Source organism: Balaenoptera borealis (assembly GCF_965194805.1).
Source record: "Balaenoptera borealis genome assembly, contig: HAP1_SCAFFOLD_2021, whole genome shotgun sequence".
NCBI lineage: Eukaryota > Metazoa > Chordata > Mammalia > Artiodactyla > Balaenopteridae > Balaenoptera > Balaenoptera borealis.
The window spans coordinates 42,902-64,181 of record NW_028122243.1 but is presented as its reverse complement, the minus strand read 5'-3'; the positions used below and the strand labels follow the sequence as shown (position 1 = coordinate 64,181).

General features: G+C 38.2%; 1 protein-coding gene across 2 annotated transcripts; it reads right to left on the bottom strand.

Moving 5' to 3' along the window:
- Window positions 1-17: 17 nt before the first annotated feature.
- LOC309622291 (uncharacterized protein) lies at window positions 18-21,278 on the bottom strand (the record flags this gene model as incomplete). 2 transcript variants are annotated; one of them, XR_014240678.1, is made up of 5 exons in its annotated part: window positions 6,099-6,122; window positions 7,992-8,058; window positions 8,139-8,250; window positions 8,851-8,972; window positions 20,315-21,278. XR_014240678.1 is itself a non-coding variant. In XM_082409408.1 (4 exons), 4 exons carry the CDS (start codon window positions 21,276-21,278, stop codon window positions 6,010-6,012), a joined length of 1,266 nt encoding a protein of 421 aa, XP_082265534.1. In that variant the 3' UTR covers window positions 18-6,009. The 2 variants fall into 2 exon arrangements, 1 of the variants encoding a protein (XP_082265534.1); XM_082409408.1 differs by lacking the exon at window positions 8,139-8,250 and having other exon boundaries at window positions 18-6,122.
- Window positions 21,279-21,280: the final 2 nt, after the last annotated feature.

Below are 21,280 nucleotides of genomic sequence, written 5' to 3'. Positions count from 1 at the left end.
CTTCCATTTCCCAATCTGTAAAATGGAAAAAAATAATATCTCTCAAAGAATTGCTGGGGTGACTAAATGATAAAATGAAATTATAAAACATTTAATTTTATAAAAGTATTACCATATTACCTGAAACGGATATAGAAGATCATTGTCAACATAAATAAAATCAAGGCTGCCACTGCATAGTGAGAAAATCCCAGATGTATTTTCACCAAATTTGAAGGATATGTTTGAGAAGCTAACAGCTATGCGGGGAGGAGGGGCCTGAACACCTCAAAGAAAAGAGGGACATTCTCAAAGCAACTATAGGAGAACGGCTTTTCCAATGGACAGCTCTAATACAGCCTGATCCAGAGTGAGTAGCAACAGACATTTATTTATTTAATAATAGTTAACAATTCCCAAACAAGACTAGAAGGGTTTGGCTAGCACCATGTATTACCAATAACAGCTACCGTTTATTGGGCATTTCTCATTTACTCCTCCTAACACCTCTACATGCCAGGTACTAAGGTATTATTATTCTCATTTTGCAAATGAAGAAACACAAAGGTTTAACTAAGCTTCAAGACACAAAGACCATCAGTGAAGAAACAGGGGTTCAGTTCACACTGCCTGGCATCCAACCCCAAGCCCTAAAACCTGGACCACTATTCAGTGTTACTGGGTTATTACTATTCCCAACTCTCTGCTCCTGGAGAGAGAGAAAAACTCACCATGAGCTCTAAGAAAGCTATAAACAGGAACCGTGATGCTCCCCTGCCTACAGGAACTTGGACTCCAACAATTCTACCACACGTATCTCTAAATCTAAAGCCTGTGCCCGTTCCCACAGCATGGCAAGCAGAGGTGAATGGAGGTTCAGTCAACTCTAGTAAAAGAAGAATAGCTCTGGGGCTTCCCTGGTGGCGCAGTGGTTGAGAATCTGCCTGCCGATGCAGGGGACACGGGTTCGAGCCCTGGTCTGGGAGGATCCCACATGCCGCGGAGCAACTGGGCCCGTGAGCCACAACTACTGAGCCTGCGCGTCTGGAGCCTGTGCTCCGCAACAAGAGGATGCGATAGTGAGAGGCCCGCGCACCGCGATGAAGAGTGGCCCCCGCTTGCCGCAACTAGAGAAAGCCCTCACACAGAAACGAAGACCCAACACAGCCAAAAATATAAATAAATAAATAAATAATATTTTTAAAAAAAAAGGAAGAATAGCTCTGAGTGTATTAATTTGGAATTCTAAATACAATTTTCCATAAAAATATTCTGCATAGTACTCATGGGTAAAAGATACGGATGTGGCTGACTTGGAAATCTAAATACTAAGTAAAACAGTATTTGAGAACATATATAAAATGTTTAAAAATGGTTTTATAGGTGAAGCTTTAGATTGTGATTCCCATTACTATTTATTTTTCAATATCTTCCCCCTTTTCTCCTCACCTTTTATTTTTTCCCTGAGATCAATATTTGGTTCCATGTTCAATCAATATTTGGTTCCATGTTTTAAAATGAGCCTAGCCATCAGAAGGACTGAGGAAAGATTTACATCCCGGATTATCTATGCCATAATCCTATTAATTTCTCCAAGTTTACTTTAGCTTTCTCCACCAAAGAACTCTACCATAATACTCACCAGTTTGTTATTCCTATTTGGTTCCCTATGTAAAAGTAAATAATGTAAAAGTCATCTTTCGAAGACATTAGAACAGAAATGTACACAAAAATTTTTAAATGTCAAATTAATCAGAAATCATACTATATATATAGATCAGTAAGTTTTGTAACAGAGGTGATACAAAAAGGAAAGGATGCGCTTAAGATTTGAGAACAGTGGGGAGGAGGTTCCAAGCTGAGATCAAGCAGAATCATCCAAAGCGAGGCCTCCACCAGCTGCATTTCCCCACAAATAAGCCATCAGTAGATAAGTCAGCCTCTTTGGATCCCACTTCCCTCATCCTGACAAAGAGCTTTAAAATCAAGAACAGAAGAAATAAACATGATACTTCACAAGTCTTTTGTCCTCTAAACCCAAAGAATTTAACGTGTTATTAAAACCTAAAAAATTTACAGAAGTGAAAATCTGTCATCCCATTATCAGAAATAAAATGCAAATGCCCAGGTAAAGCTGCATATTGATTGAAACATCATACTAAAGTACAATTAAAACAAGAAATGTAAATGACGAGCACCAGAGGGTTTCTGCCTTAATGTGGGGAGGGGAGAAAGCTAAATAGGAAAATGACTGGACAACTAAAAAAGAGGGCGAAGAAGGACAAAAATATATAAAAGGGAAAGCCAAGATTGCCAGACACAAATTTTGAAGGAACATTTGTCTCAATCATCTGTGGTCGCACAGCTTAGCAAGAATAGTTAGCAAGATGTCATCATGTTATTTATGAATATCTGTATCTCTACATCTAACTTTGTTATAAAGATACTTTGTTCCCAGAGGATTTCTGACCGAAAATTTTACTGCTGTCCAGACCACATTTGTGATTCACAGTGACTCTCAGGTCTTTTTCTGTCATACCAGTTCTCGGCTTTATCTACCTTGTTGTTAAGGTTTCCTTATGCATTAACGTCTAATATATTCACTCCCATTTTCAACAGAACTCCATCTCCAGTGTTTTGGGGGGCTTACCTCTCCCACTGACTATATAGCCATAATTCAATTTCTTCCACCACCACCCTTGGCCAACAATAATTGTACACATTTTCAAATAATGGTTACTTTTCCTATCTATATTTATATATTTCTAACGTAGAAAATTTTAAAAATAAGTGCTTCTCAAATATCAACTGTGAAAGATCACATTTTTAAAAAATTTCCTATGCATCATAGTCCTATATGTTCATAAAACAAAAATGAATTACTAGAAAAATGATGACACATTTGGATGTTGTGGTATTATCAGAGTGTTATAGAAGTTTCGAAACATTTACTTTTAACGTTTTAACTTATCTCCCTACAGACAGGAAACAACTCACCGTCTAGCTCCAGTCACTCGACACACTATGAGCGTCAGCGCCCTAAGGCATATATATTCTCAGTATACAGCTCTTCAGGAAACTTTCCACATACTTAACAACAATAAACCAACCCAGACAAATGGCTACGAACCTTTTTCTATACTGTTTTTCACATCACACATTTTACTTCAACAAGTCCTTATAGATACAAGGCCCTCAGCCATAGTTTCTTAGCTTATCTATGATAGAAGAGAATTTTAAAATTTACTGAAGATCCTAACTCTCTACTTGTAATCAAACAATTCCTTCTGCTTAATATGTTTGCTTCCCCATATTCCTCACCTTCAAAAACCACAACTCAAAACTTCTCCATAAACTCTTCTGGATCTAAAGAATTCTCTGCTACTTAGCAATCATCACACATTTAAATTCACACTGATTAATACACTGCTGTGTAAATGTTCTCTAGTAGATTCATGCATTGTCTCTTGAATTAGATTTGAGGAAAGCAAGAAAAACATCAGTCCATTCTTTTTAAATTTTTCACACAGCCCAGAGTAAGACTGCCCACAGTTAAAATATCTGACTGATCAGATCCAAATAATTCACATACCCCACAGGCAAAAAGCAGCATTTGCAGCTCAGGGGTTGGCCCAACTGAGATTTTCAGAAAATAATTTATCTAACTAGCTATGAAATAGTAGTAAGTATGGCCTAACTACCTGTTTTCCAATCTCATTCTGAAATAAAATGTCACTGAGTTATCATGATAGCCTGCTTAGATCACCTGGAATTATGATTGAATATTTACATAAATTTGAGGTACTTCCACTAAAATTACATCATTAAACAGACATTATAAATTACTACAACAAAAGAATAATAGACGGGGGGTGGGGGGGGATGAGCTGGGAGATTGGGATTGACATGTATACACTGATGTGTATAAAAATTGATGACTAATAAGGACCTGCTGTATAAAAAAATAAATAAAATTAAATTTAAAAAAAAAAGAATAGACAAAGTCCCCATATGCCTTCAATTCACAGCATGCAATACTCTCATACCAAGAATATTTCTAATACAAAGGAATTTTAAACCTTCTCAACTCAACCATTAACAAACAATTTAAAAATATATGCAACCTGTACCCACAGATTCCTAATTATGTAGCCCACTACTGGAAAAAAAATCTCCATGTCCCTACATATTATTTTAAATATAAATGGCAAGAAAATATGGTCCTTCAAAGATACACTATATGAATCCTGAGTTTCTAAGTAGAAGCTGACACGTAAGGTCCTTTCAGTTTAGCCAAACATTGAGTTTTAGAGATGAAAGACACCACAGCAATTATCCAGGCCATGCTCATCATTTCACAGATGTGAAGATTACAGCCTAGAAGGTTGTCCCAAGGTCACAAAGCTAGAGATCCAGGACCTCAAAAACTGCAGCACAGTGCTCACTTCACTAATCTGCTTCCACTTGGATACATGCTAATCTCTCTCCAAATACAGATGTCACATCTGTAGTAATACTTCCTTCTATTATTTTCCTTTACTAAAATAAATTTTAGAAGAATGGGTATTATAATCTCCTTTTTCAAATCTCCAGGGCTCTTTACTATTTTGTCAAAAATTAATGTCAACAGCTCTAAATCACATATTTCAACTTTAAGATGCAATCCACCAAACCCTCATAAGTATTTATTTGCCATTCTAGTCTTACTTTCTACTCATACATCGGAAATGCTACTTATCACAGTTAACAGATTATTTTTTAAAATGTGAAAAAGCTACTGGGGGACCCTTAAGACTACTTAAGGGCTTTTTATTTTCCCCTACACTAAACAGCTCCAAATAACCTGACTTCTAGGTTGTACCTGCTTTCCAGCACTTCACTGCTTCCTTCCATATTGAAGGTTTTCCCTACTGTCACTTCTCACTCACTTCTCACTGCTTGTGTCCAACTCTATTCCACTTCTACCCTAAGGATTTAGAAAATACATATTCCCATTTCTGAGACTAGTATGTAAAGCAAAAGTAAATGTGTTCTTGGTGAGAGCCTGTAAGGAAGTCTATAAAACCAAACCCATACCTTTTAGTCTACCAATCTTAGTTGCTTAAAAGCATTTTGTAATTAATTACCTCCTTGTTCTCACCTATTTTCAAAAAGGAGATAATACTAGGTACATGAGGTATTGATATAATTCATACCTGACCCCACAGTTTTATTTTCTTGTCTAGGGAACATCTATCTAGTATTCTTGAAATTCATTTTATACTACCTTCTGATCAGAGACTTCCTTAAAGCACCTTAAGCTTACATCAGTTTTCTAAAATTAATATTTTCTTTTTGATCTTTCTCCTATTACTTAGGAAACTGAATTAGTTATAACTTTATAGTAATTTCCGCCAAGATTTACAACCTCCTGAACATCTTTAGCTGCTACTGATCCTCACCAAAATTAGCACCGTCTCTAGATTACTACCACTATTAACATAATGATTCTCATTAAGACTCAAAGGCATCAAACTATAATAAACTACTACAAGGTACTTCAAAATCGATTCATGGTCTATCAACCTCAATTCCAAATAAAACTAAATTAAATTTCTAATATAAAGAGATTTTAGACTGTTTTTAAACAGTTGGGCCAATTATGAAAAGCTGAAGATTTTAAGTTTGCCTTGGAATGAGGAGTTTAATTAAATTAGGGGAGAAATCTTTGGTATATAGACAAAGCAGTCAGAAAATAAAGTTAAAAGATGATTAATACACCTACAATGGGTCACATAACATCTAATTTAATGTTGTAGTTGCTGTTATCTTAAAAAGAATGCATTAAGATAAAGAAAATGAGCAAAAATAAGAAGGATTTCATCCCTTCACATAAAATGTCTCTATTTCATGCACAGAGATCAAATAAAATTCTGCATATAAGAGATATACACCAAGGAAAATGGTTAACAAAAAGCAAGAAAAACATTACAGTCCTCCCCCACTTAAGAGAACACTGACCATTATGTAGGTAACATCCCAGTATCACCCCTATGTTCCATTTAGTTTCATGTAAGTTTCCATCTCACCTACCTTTCTTCTCTGAGAGATGTTGAGGGCACCAAAGTCATTAAACAAGGATGAAGCAGGTGAAGTTAGAGGATCTGGAAGGTAAGTTATATAAGTTTCCACACAGACAACTCAGGAAACCTATAAATCTAATAAATGTTTAACTTGAATGCTTATAAAGTAGTAAAAAAAAATCATATACCACAACAATAAACTCAATGCCTCACGCAGTGGGTGTTCAAATGTTTTGTAAGTGAATGAAACACAAATTGGAGACTACTTCATTCAGCCAATAGTCAGTACACATTTATTCAGAAGCTATACGAATTAGAATGCATCTATTTGCTGAGAACCAAAAGAAAAATAAAATAGAAAAAAAAAGGTGATCTTAACCATGTTATTAGGAATGTGTTTATGAAGGAAGTCTACCTGTAGTTTGTGTTCTTGAGACCAAACCATAAGAAAAATAAAAAAGGGGTAGGGGTGGCAAGTAGAGTAGTCAAACATACTCTGAGCGATAGGACTTGGATGTTAACACTTAGGCAAGACCTTAAAACCATCTACCCTACAGAATATTCCATATTTTTAAGTTTATCACCACATATTTGATATTCTTACTAAAAAGATAAGGTAAATTAAGTTTTTAAAGATGAAAATATTAAATGTTTCAAAACACAAACATGAAATCCAAAGATTTTATAGGTTCAAAGCTCTATTACTCCATGGCCAGAAGTTACAAACAAAAGCACATCTCTAAATTGTTTCTCACTTAACAAATCAGAAGAGTTTCTGAAAAGGAATGCATGGTATACACTGAAATATTTTTGTCTTCATTTCTGAGCTTTAGTTAGTCCTATGTTTCTGATTAAATTATCTGTAAAATCCTAAGAAAATATAGTAAACGTTGTCATTTAAAGGAACCTTAAATCTCTTCGTAATGCAATACATATAAATTGCTGCTTAATTTCTCTGGTTTCTTCTGTCTGGATTTTCACAGTCTAGTCCTTCATTAGAATTAACATTAATTTAATATAACTAATAATGCAAAGAGAAAGAAGTTAATAAAATAGTAAGACACAAGATTTTTATGTAATTTATACATTCAAGACTATAAAAATAGGTATTATTCATCCTTTATGCTACCTTTGATAGCATTTAAAAGTCAGCATATAAACTCTATGGGAATGCCAAAAATATTATAATGCTACACATTAGTTTCTAATAATTTTATTCAATATTAAAATGTTGCTATTTTTTCCTACAGCAAAAGAAAGTTGAAATTTCTAAGTAATGAGAGAGATTTGATACACACACATAAAATGTCTATCTCAGAAATAATCAACATGCAAATTTTTATTCTCATCATTATAAATAACTGTTTACATTTTACCAATATAGAATATTAATAAATTGTTACATATTTTTTAAAAAACCATTCCTGAACATTTATTTTTAAAAAGAGGATACAGATACAAAAGAAACATTTATTTTTAAATTAGGATATGAAACAGAAATTCTGTATCAAAAGGCTTAAAAATATCCATAATCTTTGAAACAGTAATTCCATGTCTAAGAATGTTTCCAAAAGAAATAACTCAAAATATGAACACAGATTCATACACATAAGTCCAATACTGGACTTTAAAAAAACAAAAAAACAGAAGTAAGTAAATTATGAAAATAAACAACAGGATTCAATTTATAATGACCGAGAAACACTCATGTTATAATTTAAAAGTATATTTAATGCAATCTCAGGTATTATTACGTATATAAAGTATTATGTGTATATGTATGTGTATACATATACCCAAATCTTAATACTAGTTATCTCTGAGTGTGAAGATAACAGATCATATTCTTCCTTACATCTATCTGTAATTTTCAAAATTTCTACAATGGACATATTGTTTTTAGAGTCAGAAATACATATATCTGTAAGAGAAAAAGGGACCAAGTCTTACCATTGCCTGCATATGGCTTGGCACTGTCATTTAGAAGGCTTGGGGAGCTGCTACTATTAGTCATTCTCTGAAACATAAAATATATATACATAATATCATTGAGGAATACAGAATTAAGAATATTCAACCGATTAAGTTAAGACTGACCCTCTTTGCGTCTTCCCCTCCAATCCATCGTTCACATCAGTGACACTCTAATCTTCCTATAAATGCTGCTGCTTGGATTACAATCATCTACGCAGAAACTTCGAAATACTGTCTATAACACATCAAATGAAAAGTTTACTCAATAGCCAGGTATTTAAAACCAAAGTCACAGAACTATTTTGAATTGTACTTCCATAACTTTATAGCCTAAGCAAGACACATAACTACTAAGTTTCCTTGTCCATAAAATATAAACTCCAGTATCCATCCAAGAGGATGTGAATGACTGTAAGTCAATAAACACTCTCTACTATTCTCTCCCAACGCATATTATCCTTCATACACCTCACAGATTCTATAAAATGAGGCTCTTCTCTGTTCTCTAAATATGTCCCCACGCTTTCTTAACACACTCCACAGCCTCTATGGTCTCATGATCCTGAAAGGCCCTCATTCCACACTCAACAAAACACACAGAGAAGTAAAACCAGTCTCTTTCTATCCATCCTCTACATTCTCCAACTCTACCCTTGAAAGCTCACCCTGACTCCAAACCTACAAGAGACGGCTCACCTATACCCCACCTACCTCATCACCTCCTAAAATCTCACCTCCCACTCAACAAATGTGAAAACAAATGAAGACTCCAGATGTCTCCATCCCGGGAATAAACTTCAGTGTTTAGTGCCATATAAATTCATACCAACAATACCTGCATCAAGGGATACTTTGTTTCTACAGGGCTTCCAAATCCATTAACTCCAATAAAGCTGGTGCTGAAATATGAATCTGTGAGGCTGGTATCAGTTAAAGCACCTCCATCTATTCCAGGAACTGAAAGAGAAGGAAAATTCAAGTATTTAAATTATTTAAAAGCACAAAACACTGATGTAGTTTCTCTGTTCCCAAATAAGTTTTAAAGTCTCAAATCTCTGTCACACTTGTTTTTATTTACCTGTTCATAACAAAAGGCAGAACCAAATAAAACTGTGTCAACTCTAAAAATCTGTTAAACAATGCTCAAGTTGAAATTTTTTTTTCCACAGAGATAGCTATTTATTTTATATTAGTTACCTGAGAGCCACCAAGCACAATATGAAGAAACAAACCACACTTGCATTTCTACTTTTCTCAGCAAGTTTTTTTCTTTAACTTTGCAAGAGGACAGGAGAATATAAACCACTGCAGTTTCTCCTGTGAATCTTCATATGCTAAACAGAGACAAGTTTCTCAGGACTGTTTCTCATAACACATCTTAAGAAACAGACCAGCAGTCTCATATTAACTCATAATTCAGTAAGCCAATTCTACGGTGGTAGCAATGGGATAGAGCCGAGGGGTTCAGACAAGCTTTCTGTCGATTTTATGGTAGAATAATACAGAATCATTGTAACTACTAAGACACCCATCATATACCAACAAAGTGATGGACAATGTTTTAGATGCTATTTCCTGGTAAGTACAGTTCATCCTTGAACAACACAGGTTTGAACTGCATGGGTCCAATTATACACAGACTTTTTCTCAATAAATATATTGGAAAAATTTTTGGAGATTTGTGATAATTTGAAAAACTCAAAGATGAACCTCGTAGCCTATAAATATCAAAAAAAAATGAAGAAATCATACGTCATGAATGCATAAAATATATGTAGATGTGGATACCACTCTATCCTTACATAGGCATAAGGTGAGTGACATTTAATATAAAATTAACGTGTTAGTTTTCTTACTGTTTTATAACTTTGCTTTCAAAGAATTACATTACTGTACAGTATGCCTCTCTCTCTCCGAATTGGAGAAACTATTACAGGTGACATAACCTATCATCACAGGTTAAGTGTTTTTCTTTAAATGTAACCTTTCCAATACTGTATAATGAATATGACTATAAAAAGTTTATAATGATTCATTTATTAGGGTATAGGCTAGGCTACTGTGAAGCAACCGTATCACTTACACTAAACTACCACAAAGCAATCATACTGCTGCTTCTTCATTATCAGTGCAGGATACCTGTAAATAAGTATGCATTCCTTTTTCACATTATCTTTTCATTTTTGATGTCTAGTGTTAGTAAAACGTATGACACTTAGTTTGTGTCGTATAAGGCAACAGTGGTTTAGGTACAGAAAGAAAATGGTTCACCTTGTAAGCATACAATGTAAACTTATATCGATAAATACAGTACAGAACTCAAAATGTATTTTCTCTTCCTTATGATTTTAATAGCCTTTTCTTTTCTCTAGCTTACTTTATTGTAAGACTACAGTATATAATATATATAACATAGAACATAGAAAATATGTTAATGGTGAGAGTGTTAATAAACACTCTAAACATAACACTGTTTATGTTATTGGTTAGGGCTTCCCAGTCAACAACAGGCTATCAGTAGTTAAGTTTGGGAGCAGCCTGAGGGACTGGAGTTCCATAGACCATGCTTTAAAAAAAAAAAGCCCAGCTGAAACTACTGAGTGGTTCTCCTCTGCCAACTAGGACATCACAGACAAGATGCTGGCAGTGCTCATCCCAAGGGATGAAATCCAAACTTCCTAGTCTGACATTAAAAAGCCCTCAACAATCTGTTCTCAACCTATCATTCTAGTATTTCCTGAAAGTACTGGGTTTGAGACTCACTTCTGCCACTTACTAGCCACAACGTCTGAGGCAAAATGGTTATAAAGTAGAGATGATACCATGACTTGTAAAATGAGTCTCATACCATCTACCCTGCAAACTTCCACAAAAAGTTATGAAAAACAATGAAACAGTATCTTAAAAGTTCTTGTAAAAATCCTGATGGTTGCACAGCTCTATAAATTTACTAAAAGTAATTGAATTGTACATTTACAATGGGTAAATTTTATAGCATGTAAATTATATTTCGATAAAGCTCCTTTTTAAAATCGGAGAAAAATAGGATTACTCAATAAATGGACTTAAGACAACTGTGTATCCATCAGGGAGAAAACTGAGTACCTTACTCAGATATTTCCAAAAGATCAAAGATTATAATGTCAAAGTATACATCTACTATAAAAATGTCTTACAATAATCCTAACATTATTGAATTCTCTCCTCCAGTCAAAATGATAAACTCACTGTATTTTGAAGGTCCACACTTCATCAATTCTAACACACACACACACACCCCAACTCTATGTTCTTCAAGACCCAGGTATAATGGAAAAAAAACAAAATACTTGAAGTTAGTCATTCAGTTCTAATCCAACTCTTGCCACTCACTAGCTGAATGACCTTGAGCAAAACCCTCTAAATTTCATTTCTTCATCTGAAAGAGAAGGCAATCCCATCTCACTCACAGGGTTGTGAAAGGGACTCAAGTGAAGTAACCTATGCGGAATGCCTAACACCCTGTCTCATAGGTAATCATAAATGTCATTTTCCTCTTCTCTTATCTCTAGAATGTATACCCCAATTATTCCAAGTTGTATTTAACACACAACTCTACCTCTTAAGATACTGTTTATATCATTCATGTGACAAAATTTTTTTCCTTTGATCTTTTATTGCTGTCTTCAACTACTTAAACATTTAAATTCTTACCTGTTTCTGAACTATCTACCCATCTAAATTATCTGTAAACTGAGATTTGGGACTACTCCTGATATTTTTCTGGTATTCCCTACTCTACTAGCACATTTACATAAAAACTTATTTACAATTAAGCCCTTTTTTAAAGTAGGTATTTTTAAAAGTTGATAAAAGATACAATAGATTTTCACAACCAAATTCTATAAAACACCCCATGCAAATGATATTATTGCCTCCGTTTTTCTGATGAGGCAATGAGAGTCAAAGACACTAGATGACAGCACAGTGGATGCAGGCCCAAGAAACAGGGGCTCCTCGACCACTCAGCAGACACTCGCACCATCCTTTTCTGTACTGCAATGTGGAATGAGCACAAACTTTTAGCAAATACAACTGCCCAGAAGGTCTGTTTCAGCCAGTTGCCAACTACTGATCTTTGACAGCATATTTAACCTAAGTCTTTTTTTTTTCCTCCTCTGTAAAATAGAAATGACAACACCTACTTTCCAATGTTTTATGAGAATAAAAGGCCTGGAAGTTTGTACCTCTTGACTATCTTCACTTACCCCCCTGGACCCCTGCATCTGGCAACCACCAATCTGTTCTCCACTGTATCTATGAGTTTGGGGTTTTTGGTTTTGTTTTTGTTTTTATTTATTTATTTATTTTTGGCTGCGTTGGGTCTTTGTTGCTGCGCATGGGCTTTCTCTAGTTGCGGCGAGCGGGGGCTGCTCCTCGTTGCGGTGCGCGGGCTTCTCATTGCAGTGGCTTCTCTTGTTGCGGAGCACAGGCTCTAGGCGCGTGGGCTTCAGTAGTTGTGGCACGTGGGCTCAGTAGTTGTGGCTCGCAGGCTCTAGAGCACAGGCTCAGTAGTTGTGGCACACGGGCTTAGTTGCTCCGCGGCATGTGGGATCTTCCTGGACCAGGGCTCAAACCCGTGTCCCCTGCATTGGCAGGCGGATTCTTAACCACTGCACCACCAGGGAAGCCCCAAGTTCGGGGTTTTTTTAAGATTCCATATGTAAGTGAGATCATACTGTACTTGCCTACATAGTTTTTTTTTTTTAATGTAACAAGTTTAAACCAGATTACTGAAGACTCTGTATGCTCCTTAACATATGTGTACATTATATTTTGTGTTAATTTATGTATAAGTATACATAATACATTAAGATATAACAGCTTAGGGCCATCATTTGTAATAGTAAAAGACCGTAAACAATCTAAACAGCCACTAAAAAGAGTAAGGTGTATTTTTATGTGTGGATGTGGAAGAAACTAGAAGATATGCAGTTTGCTGAAAAAATTCAAAGTGCATTAGGCTTCCATGTCTGCACACGTGTATATGTGTGTCGGTATGTGCTACAGATAGGGAAATATAAACATGAGTCATAGTACAGACAAAGAATATTTCTGAATAGATACATAATAAATTGGAAAGAGTGACTGTCTTTTGGAGAGGGATCAGGGAATTAAGGAAGAAGGGAGACTATTTTTCACTGTGTACCCTTTTGTGCTATTTAAATTTTTAACCTGTGCATGCAGTACGTTTTTAATTCCAAAAGCAAGATACTGTTCCTAGTTTTCTAAAGCTGGAACTTTTAAGAGTAAAAATATAATTAAAAAAATAGGTACAACATCTTTCGTTTTTTAAAGAAAAAGCAAGATACCAAAAAAGACATCAAAAAAGGAAGAGGTTTTATCAGAAGAGGACTATTATCCACATGCCAATTAACTCAGCCAAGATACATGAGCATGTCCTTCCCTAAACTGAAGTTAAGCTGCTGAGAGGTCAGTGATGTTTAAAAGTTGTTGGGAAGGGAAGAGGATGAATTCTAAAGATTGAACATAAAATAATTCATTTTCTAGAACATAAACATTTAGAAAAACACAGAAACATTTTAGAGCTGAAGAAATATTAGTCATCATGTACTCCATACCCCTTTCTCCTATTTACAGATAAGGAAATATATTTCCACATGGACTAAGCTGCTAGCCTAAGATCAAAGTTACTTTGTAAGAGAGTATTAAAATCAAAATCTCAGGACCCAGGTCCAGAAATAATTCCTATATACTGAAAGGAGACACAAATACTTTACATATTGATTTGTTAACAATTATATGATAATAGTACATAAAACAAATATTTTCTCACATTCCTTTGTATAGTTTCAGCTCATAAACTACTTTATAAACAGAATATAAAGTTAATATGGAAAAACAAATGTAAGAAATACTGCTCTAAAACTTGAGTGTGTGTATGCACGCCCATGCTACGGACCTGACCTGTTTCCCCCCCAAAATTCACATATTGAAACCCTAACCCCCAATGTGAGTGTACTTGGAGACAGGCCCCTTAGCAGTAATCAAGGTCACATACACAAGACTATTCATGATGATTAACCCTGGGCAATAAGATGAGATTGGCTTACTTTGACTTTATACACTGCTGTTCCAGTGAAAATTTTTACAAAAAAGTTTATGGCTTCTATTAACTTAAAAACTAAATTAAATAAATTAAATTCAACCTTAAAATAGATTTTAAAAATATTTCTAGGTGCTGTAAATGTTCATATCTTTGTACACAAAAGCACATATGCCTATAGAAAAGCAAACAGACCAAAAAAAAGCTGCTCCAGGGCTTCCCTGCTGGCGCAGTGGTTAAGAATCCGCCTGCCAATGCAGGGCACACGGGTTCGAGCCCTGGTCCGGGAAGATCCCACATGCCACAGAGCAACTAAGCCTGTGTGCCACAACTACTGAGCCTGCGCTCTAGATCCCTCGAGCCACAACTACTGAGCCCGTGTACCACAACTACTGAGGCCCGTGCACCTAGAGCCTGCGCTCTGCAACGAGAAGCCACGGTAGTGAGGAGCCCGTGCACGGCAATGAAGAGTAGCCCCCACTCACTGCAACTAGAGAAAGCCTGCGTGCAGCAATGAAGACCCAACGCAGCCAAAAATAAATAAATAAATAAATAAATTTATTTAAAAAAAAGCTGCTCCAAAATAAAGATAGATATAAATTTTCCAAGTTAAAAAGAAAAAAGAAAAATTCAGCAAGAAAAACTCTTGATATACACAACTTGGCTGAATCTTGAGGGAATTATTCTGATACAAAAAAAAAAAAAAGCCTAATCCCAGAAGATCACATGCTATATAATTCCATTTATAGAACATTCTTTTTTTTTTTTCGGCCATGCCACGGCTTGAGGGATCTTAGTTCCGGGACCAGGGATTGAACCCGGGCCACGGCAGTGAAGCACGGAGTCCTAACCACCGGACCACCAGGGAATTCCCTATACAGCATTCTTTTTTTTTTTTTTTAATTGTATTTACTTTTTATACAGCACGTCCTTATTAGTCATCCATTTTATACACATCAGTGTATACATGTCAATCCCAATCTCCCAGTTCATCCCACTCCCATCCTGCCCTATAGAACATTCTTGAAATGACAAAATTACAGAAATGGAGAGCAAATTAGTGGTTGCCAGGAATTGGTAGGGAGAGTTACAAAAGGGCCACTTGAGGGTGACAGAGCTGTTCCATGTCTTGACTGTGTTGGCAGGCACAAAACATACACACGATAACACTCCACAGAACTAAATATACACACGTGTGCACACACAAGTACAAATAAGACTCAGAAAATCTGAATAAGGAAAGTGGATTGTATCAATCAATGTGGTTGTGACACTGTACTACAGCTATGAAAGGTATTACCACTGGGGGAAACAGTGATGAGACAAAAAGCTCTTTCTGTATTATTTTTTACAACTGCATGTGACTCTACAATTATCTCAAAATAGAAAGTTAATTTAAAAACAGAAAAATCCTATAAAAGGGCAAAAATAGGAAGATATTGTTTTGTTTTGGCAATCACGTATCTTCTTTATAGAGTCATTTCAAATGCACTTCCATGCAAAGCAGTCTTTTACTTGTTAACTGACTCTTATCTAGACTTACTTTAGGACAACCCTCTTTGAGTACTCCTCATAAAGCTCTATGACCTCCTCATAAAACTTCTCAAGATCTGACTTTATCTTATACACGTGTCTGTACTCCCCACTAGAATGTAGCCTCCGTTAGGGCAGACTTTTGTTTCATTCAATGTTGTATTCCTATCACCCAGATCAAAACTTGCCACTCTGCAAGCACAATATTAAAGGAGTGAACTAAATGGTAGTCTTTGTTGTCTACTTTGTGTATTGTCAAATAAAAATGTTTAAATCTATACCAGCTATCCTAATGGCAAATTCCCAGTACTCACTTTTCTGTTAGCTGATTCGGGTTTGTGGGATGAAAAGTATAATCTTGGCTTAAACAAAAACAGTTTTGCCATACACGTTATCATACATTCCAAAGTTTGTATATGAACTTCAAGTTATCCCCTACTTTCTTTCATTTGGACAGACAACCGCAGTTCAATAATCTGTAGCTATTTTACTGGTCTTGAAAATATACTCTCAAAAATTGGGAGGTAAGGAAATGTACAGGCTAATTGTAGACTTACTACTAGTAATATTCAATAACAGCAGCAACTAAGCCTGAAACCTCACTATGTGCCAAGCAATGCACTGACAGTGGCACGTGCGACCCTATCACAAATCTGAAGTAGGTATTATTATTACCTCCATTTTTTTAAATGAGGAAAACTGAGGCTTAAAAGTTAAAAATTTGCCCAAGATCACAATGCTAGTAGATAAGAGAGCCAGGCCCATCTTAGATGTGCCTTATGCCAAAGCCTTCATTACTAACTAAATTAGTAGAACTGAAAATAAGTCTACTGTGGTAAAATAAACAAATCTATTCGGTTTCAAATTAAGTAATGTGCATGAAATACAAATATTGGTATAACAGTTTAGCTGCTAAAAACTGAGCACCTTGAAGATGAAAAGTTTAGCTGGTTGAAAATATTAGAATTACATCTTTAAAATGTCAAGAATCAATAATTCAGTTGAACCCAAATCAAACCACATTTAAGCCTTCAAATATCCCAAGTCCAAAAGAAATGAGAAATGTCAAAAACTTAAAGTAAATGCTTTTTTAAAAAAATAAACTGTTATTTCCCAAACAATCCTGAATGCCAGAACATGTTTACTACCACACTGCCACATCAACAGAAGAGCTGGAAGTGAGAAAATGTACTACTCTGTATAGATAAAAAGTAAGCAAAAGAAAGTATACTTCCTTTACAAGACTGAAACACCACTGCAACTAAGTATACAGAGAAGAAAAAGCCTTTCTGCTTCAGTTTTCCAATGCTTGTAAAATAAGGATAAAATTTTCTTCTTGCATGTACCTCTAAAGTTTTAACAGAATGTGAAACACTAACAAAACAATTCTGTAAATGTGAAGTGCTAAAGCAAGGGTCAAAAACTCAAATGCCAAGAGGAGCCAGGCATAGAAAAGTCACCCAGTCAGTAATAAGGCAAAATGGAGAGTCTGGCCCCACCACAGACCTAACTCCAATATACAAAAGAGCCGCCCTTCAAAGGAAGCCAGAAATCTGTATTTCAATGTTAAACCTTCTAATTTTTTAAATGTTGTCAACTTATTCAATTACAATCCACACTCATGCAAATTAAAAGATTTGCCACCAAAATGCCTAAAATTGTAAGATGGAACACCAAGTGTTGGGGAGAATGTGAAGCAACTGGAACTCTCCTACTCTTCTAGAGGGAATGTAAATGTGGTACAATCACTTCAGAAAACTGAAGTCATGTACTTAAAGCTGAACATCTGCATGCCCTATTACAAGCCTGCAATTCCACTCCCACGTAATTCAACATAAATTGGTAAACTTGAACCAAAAAACATGTTCAAGGGTGTTCAAAACAGTGCTCTTCTTAATAGACAAAAATTGGCAACATCCCATTGCCCACTAACAGTAAAATGAGAAAATAAAATGTGGTATATTCATACAATGTAACACTACACAAGAATGAGACTAAGAGGCTGTTCCTATATAACAAAAGGATCTTACAAATATGCTGAAAGAAAGAAGCCCACAAAAAGAGTACATACTACCTGATGCCATTCCTATAAAGCTCAAAAAAGCATGAAAAATGAATCTACAATGTTATAAGGTAGTGCCTGAAATCAGTAGTTACCTCTGGGAAAGGTTAGTGACTGGCAAAGGGCAAGAAGAGCAAAACTTCTGGAAGGTACTGATTATGCTCTATTTCTTGATCTGAGTACTGTTATACGCTATGTGTTCATCTTGTGAAAATTCCAAAACTTATGATTTGTATACTCTTCCCTAGGTATGTATACTTCAATAAAAAAAGAAAAACTTTTAAAACACACACACACACAGAAGATACCCAAGGAGCCCAAAGTATTTCTGCAGGCAGACCCAGCTTATCAGAGCAGATCTGTTTGACCTCTCAGCTAAAGAAATACTCTACATTCTTACATTTAAAGAACAGCAAAGAGAACAATAAAAGCAAAATAAAATTGTGTCAGTGACTCTACATGATCAGGTCAGCAACTAACAAAATTTAAATTTCTCCTTATAGCAACACCTCTTAGAGTGTGTTGTCTATTTTAACTGCCTCATACACTTAATTAACAAGTGTCTCAAAAGATACAGTATAAGAACACAGTAAAATGTAGAAAGTAGACTAAAAATTAAACAATAAAGTGTAAAAATTCAAAGCAGCCATTAAATCAGGGAAGAACTGACACAATCCTCTTCCCTGATTCCTGAACAACTTGACTTGCCACTCATTGATAAGAGGCAATTTTATCTCATCCAAAAGGAGCTGTACCACTGAGAGTTACCAAGAAGCCTACAGGAGAAAAGAGGAGCCTTAGGCTTCACCCAGTTAAGTTAAAGCAAGCCCTACAGAATCCAACTACATAATGCAGCTACTTAATCAAATAACTTAAATGACTAAACGTTAATTTTAAAATGCCTGCTTAGCACTGTCTGTCCTCTCAAGACCCTACATCCCAATTATTTTCTGTTCCTGAGATACGAAATGATCCCCACCTTTGAGTCACCGCTAGTGTTTCTCCTCCACCTTCCTGTTTCCACCTGTTTACAGCCTGTCCTAACTTTCCTGTCCCAAATCTACTACCTCTGTGTATCGGAAAATCCTAGAAATATCACATATTAAATCAAATACCTGCATTTTTGAAAGTGTCTCTTCCTGTAGGTAACAAATACTGCTCAGTTTCATTGCTTACTAATCAACCATAATTCGAATTAATTTGAGCCGTAACTCAAGACATACAGCAAGTTTACCTTGAAAATGCAAAGCTGCTGCTCCAAAGTGATAAAATTCCACCAATCAAGTAACCATTTTGACAAGACATTTTAAGTTACAAATTAATCTTCTTAGCATAGCACCCTCACCAAATATATCTGCACTAAAGTAAAGCCTATCGCAGCAAAAGAAACAATCTTTAACACATACACACACACACACACAATCTCTGGGAAGACACTTATAGTCCTCATAGAGCAAGTAAGTGCTAAAGCATCAAGCCAAGTACATAAGTCCGTTTACAGTTTAAAAAAAAAAAAAGACAACAATGTTCTGATATTCAAGTTAAGTTGCCTATCAAATGATTTTCAGATCTAAAATCAGTTTAGAATTCCTAAGAAAGTAGGACTTTCCCATTTGGTTTAGGAATGCTCAACAAACTCAAAAACAAAAAGGGAAAATCTGACACCTCTACTTTTCCCTTAAGGGCAACATTCTGTAAAACAGATTACACTCACACTTATTAGAACTTCAAACTCCACTCACTAACGACTCAAAAGTCGCAAGGCAACACATAATGACAGAAAGTAAAAACAATGCAAACAGTCCTAAGATATCCGCATTCAAGTGCTCAGTCGCACACAAAAGTGCGCTGCACATGACACGCTTTGAAGGCTCCACGCTAAGGGTTCGCTTGGTACAAAGCAGTAGAAGACGAGATCCCTACTGACACCCTGCAAACTTCTGCCAGCTTTCAGGAAAACCATGCTGAAATTCAAGTCCTGTGAAATCCCTACTCGCAACTCCCGACTCAACCTCTGCACCCGATAAACGCGGCTGTCCGTTCGCTCTTCATCCTTAGAAAGCATTTCCTGCCTGGAAGACCTTTCTCCCAGAAACCTTGCACAAACTTTTTCGGCTCGTTCAACCCACTGCACGAAGCCTCAGAGCCCGCCCTCCCCTCCCGCCCCGGACCCACACACACCCACCCGGCGACCTCAACCCTCGGCCGACTCCACTCCACACGGGCACGCAGAACACGTGTGCCTGCAAACCCAGCCCCTTTCCACACCCCCCGGAAACGACACCCCCTTTCCCGCACACTGCACGCCACAGCCCATCCCCCTTCCTCCCCGCCCCCACTCCACCACCCCAGTCCACCACCCACGTTCCCAGGAAGCCAGCCTCCCCTCGCTCCCGGGCTCGCCGAAGGCTGTGGGGAGGGGAAGCAGGAAGACGGAAGGAGGGCTCGGGCCTGGCCTAGGCCTCTCAGAGCGCCGAGGGAGGCGAAGGGGGGGGACCCGCGGGCCGGGCTCGGTCGCAGGGCCTCGTCCGGCCCCGGGCTTTCCCTCCGCCGCCGTCCCGAGGCCGAGGCCGCCCTCCTAGCCCGGACCACACTCACTTGCCAGCCGCGGTCCGTCGAGGACCCCGCTGCCGCCTCCTCCACCGGCCGCGGCTCCTGCCCCCGGGCCCCCAAGGTCCGGCTTTTTGGGCCCCGGGGGCGGCCCGGCTCCCCCGCCCGGGACCGCTCCGGGCGGAAAGCCGGCCACGGGCGCGCCCGCCAGAGCCAGGGGGACGCTGTTGCTATGGAGGCCGAGGCCCGGGGCAGCTCCGGCGGCCGGGTCCTCATGCAGGAACTGACACTCCTCCCCGTAGAAGCAAGTCTTATCCTTGGCGTAGTAGCGGCAGTACTTCAGCTTCACTCCCGCCGCCGCCCCGCCGGGGACACCCCCGACCCCAGGCGGGGCCACCACCGCCACTGCCGCCGCCAGCGAGGAGGAGGAAGAGGAGGCGGCGGCCGAGGGGGGCGGGAGGCCGCCGCCACTGTTCATGGCAACGCTGCAGCCTCGTCTTCCGCTGCCGCCCGAGGAGCCGCCGCCACCATAGACCGGGGAGGGAAAGAAGACGCTGCCGGTGCCGGAGAAAAGCCTGGGCGGGTGGGTCTGTCCCGCTGCGGGAGCCGGAGCCGCCCGGGGAGGGGGGGAGGGGAGGGAGGAGGGGGTAGGAAGGAGGAGAGGGGAGGGGGAGAGTTGGGATTCTCTCTCACTCACTCTCTCGTTCTCTTTTCTTAAAGGGGCCGCGCGGGACGACGGGGTGGGCGCGCAGGCCCGGACGGGGACTTCGAGGGCGCGGGCTCGGGGAGGGGGAGCGGCGGCGGCGAACGGGCGGGGAGGGCGGAGGGGCCGGTTTATTTTTAAATTCTGCCTCCACTGGCTCTCTCGCGCTCTGGTTCCTCCGAGTTGTTTATTCCATTTTCCTCTTCCTGAGACGGCCGTCGCCAGTGCGCCTGCGCGTCGAGGCGCAGGGGCTTGTGGGTAGCGGGAGCGCGAGGGCAAGGCTGGCCTGGCGTCGGGCCCCCTGGGCATCC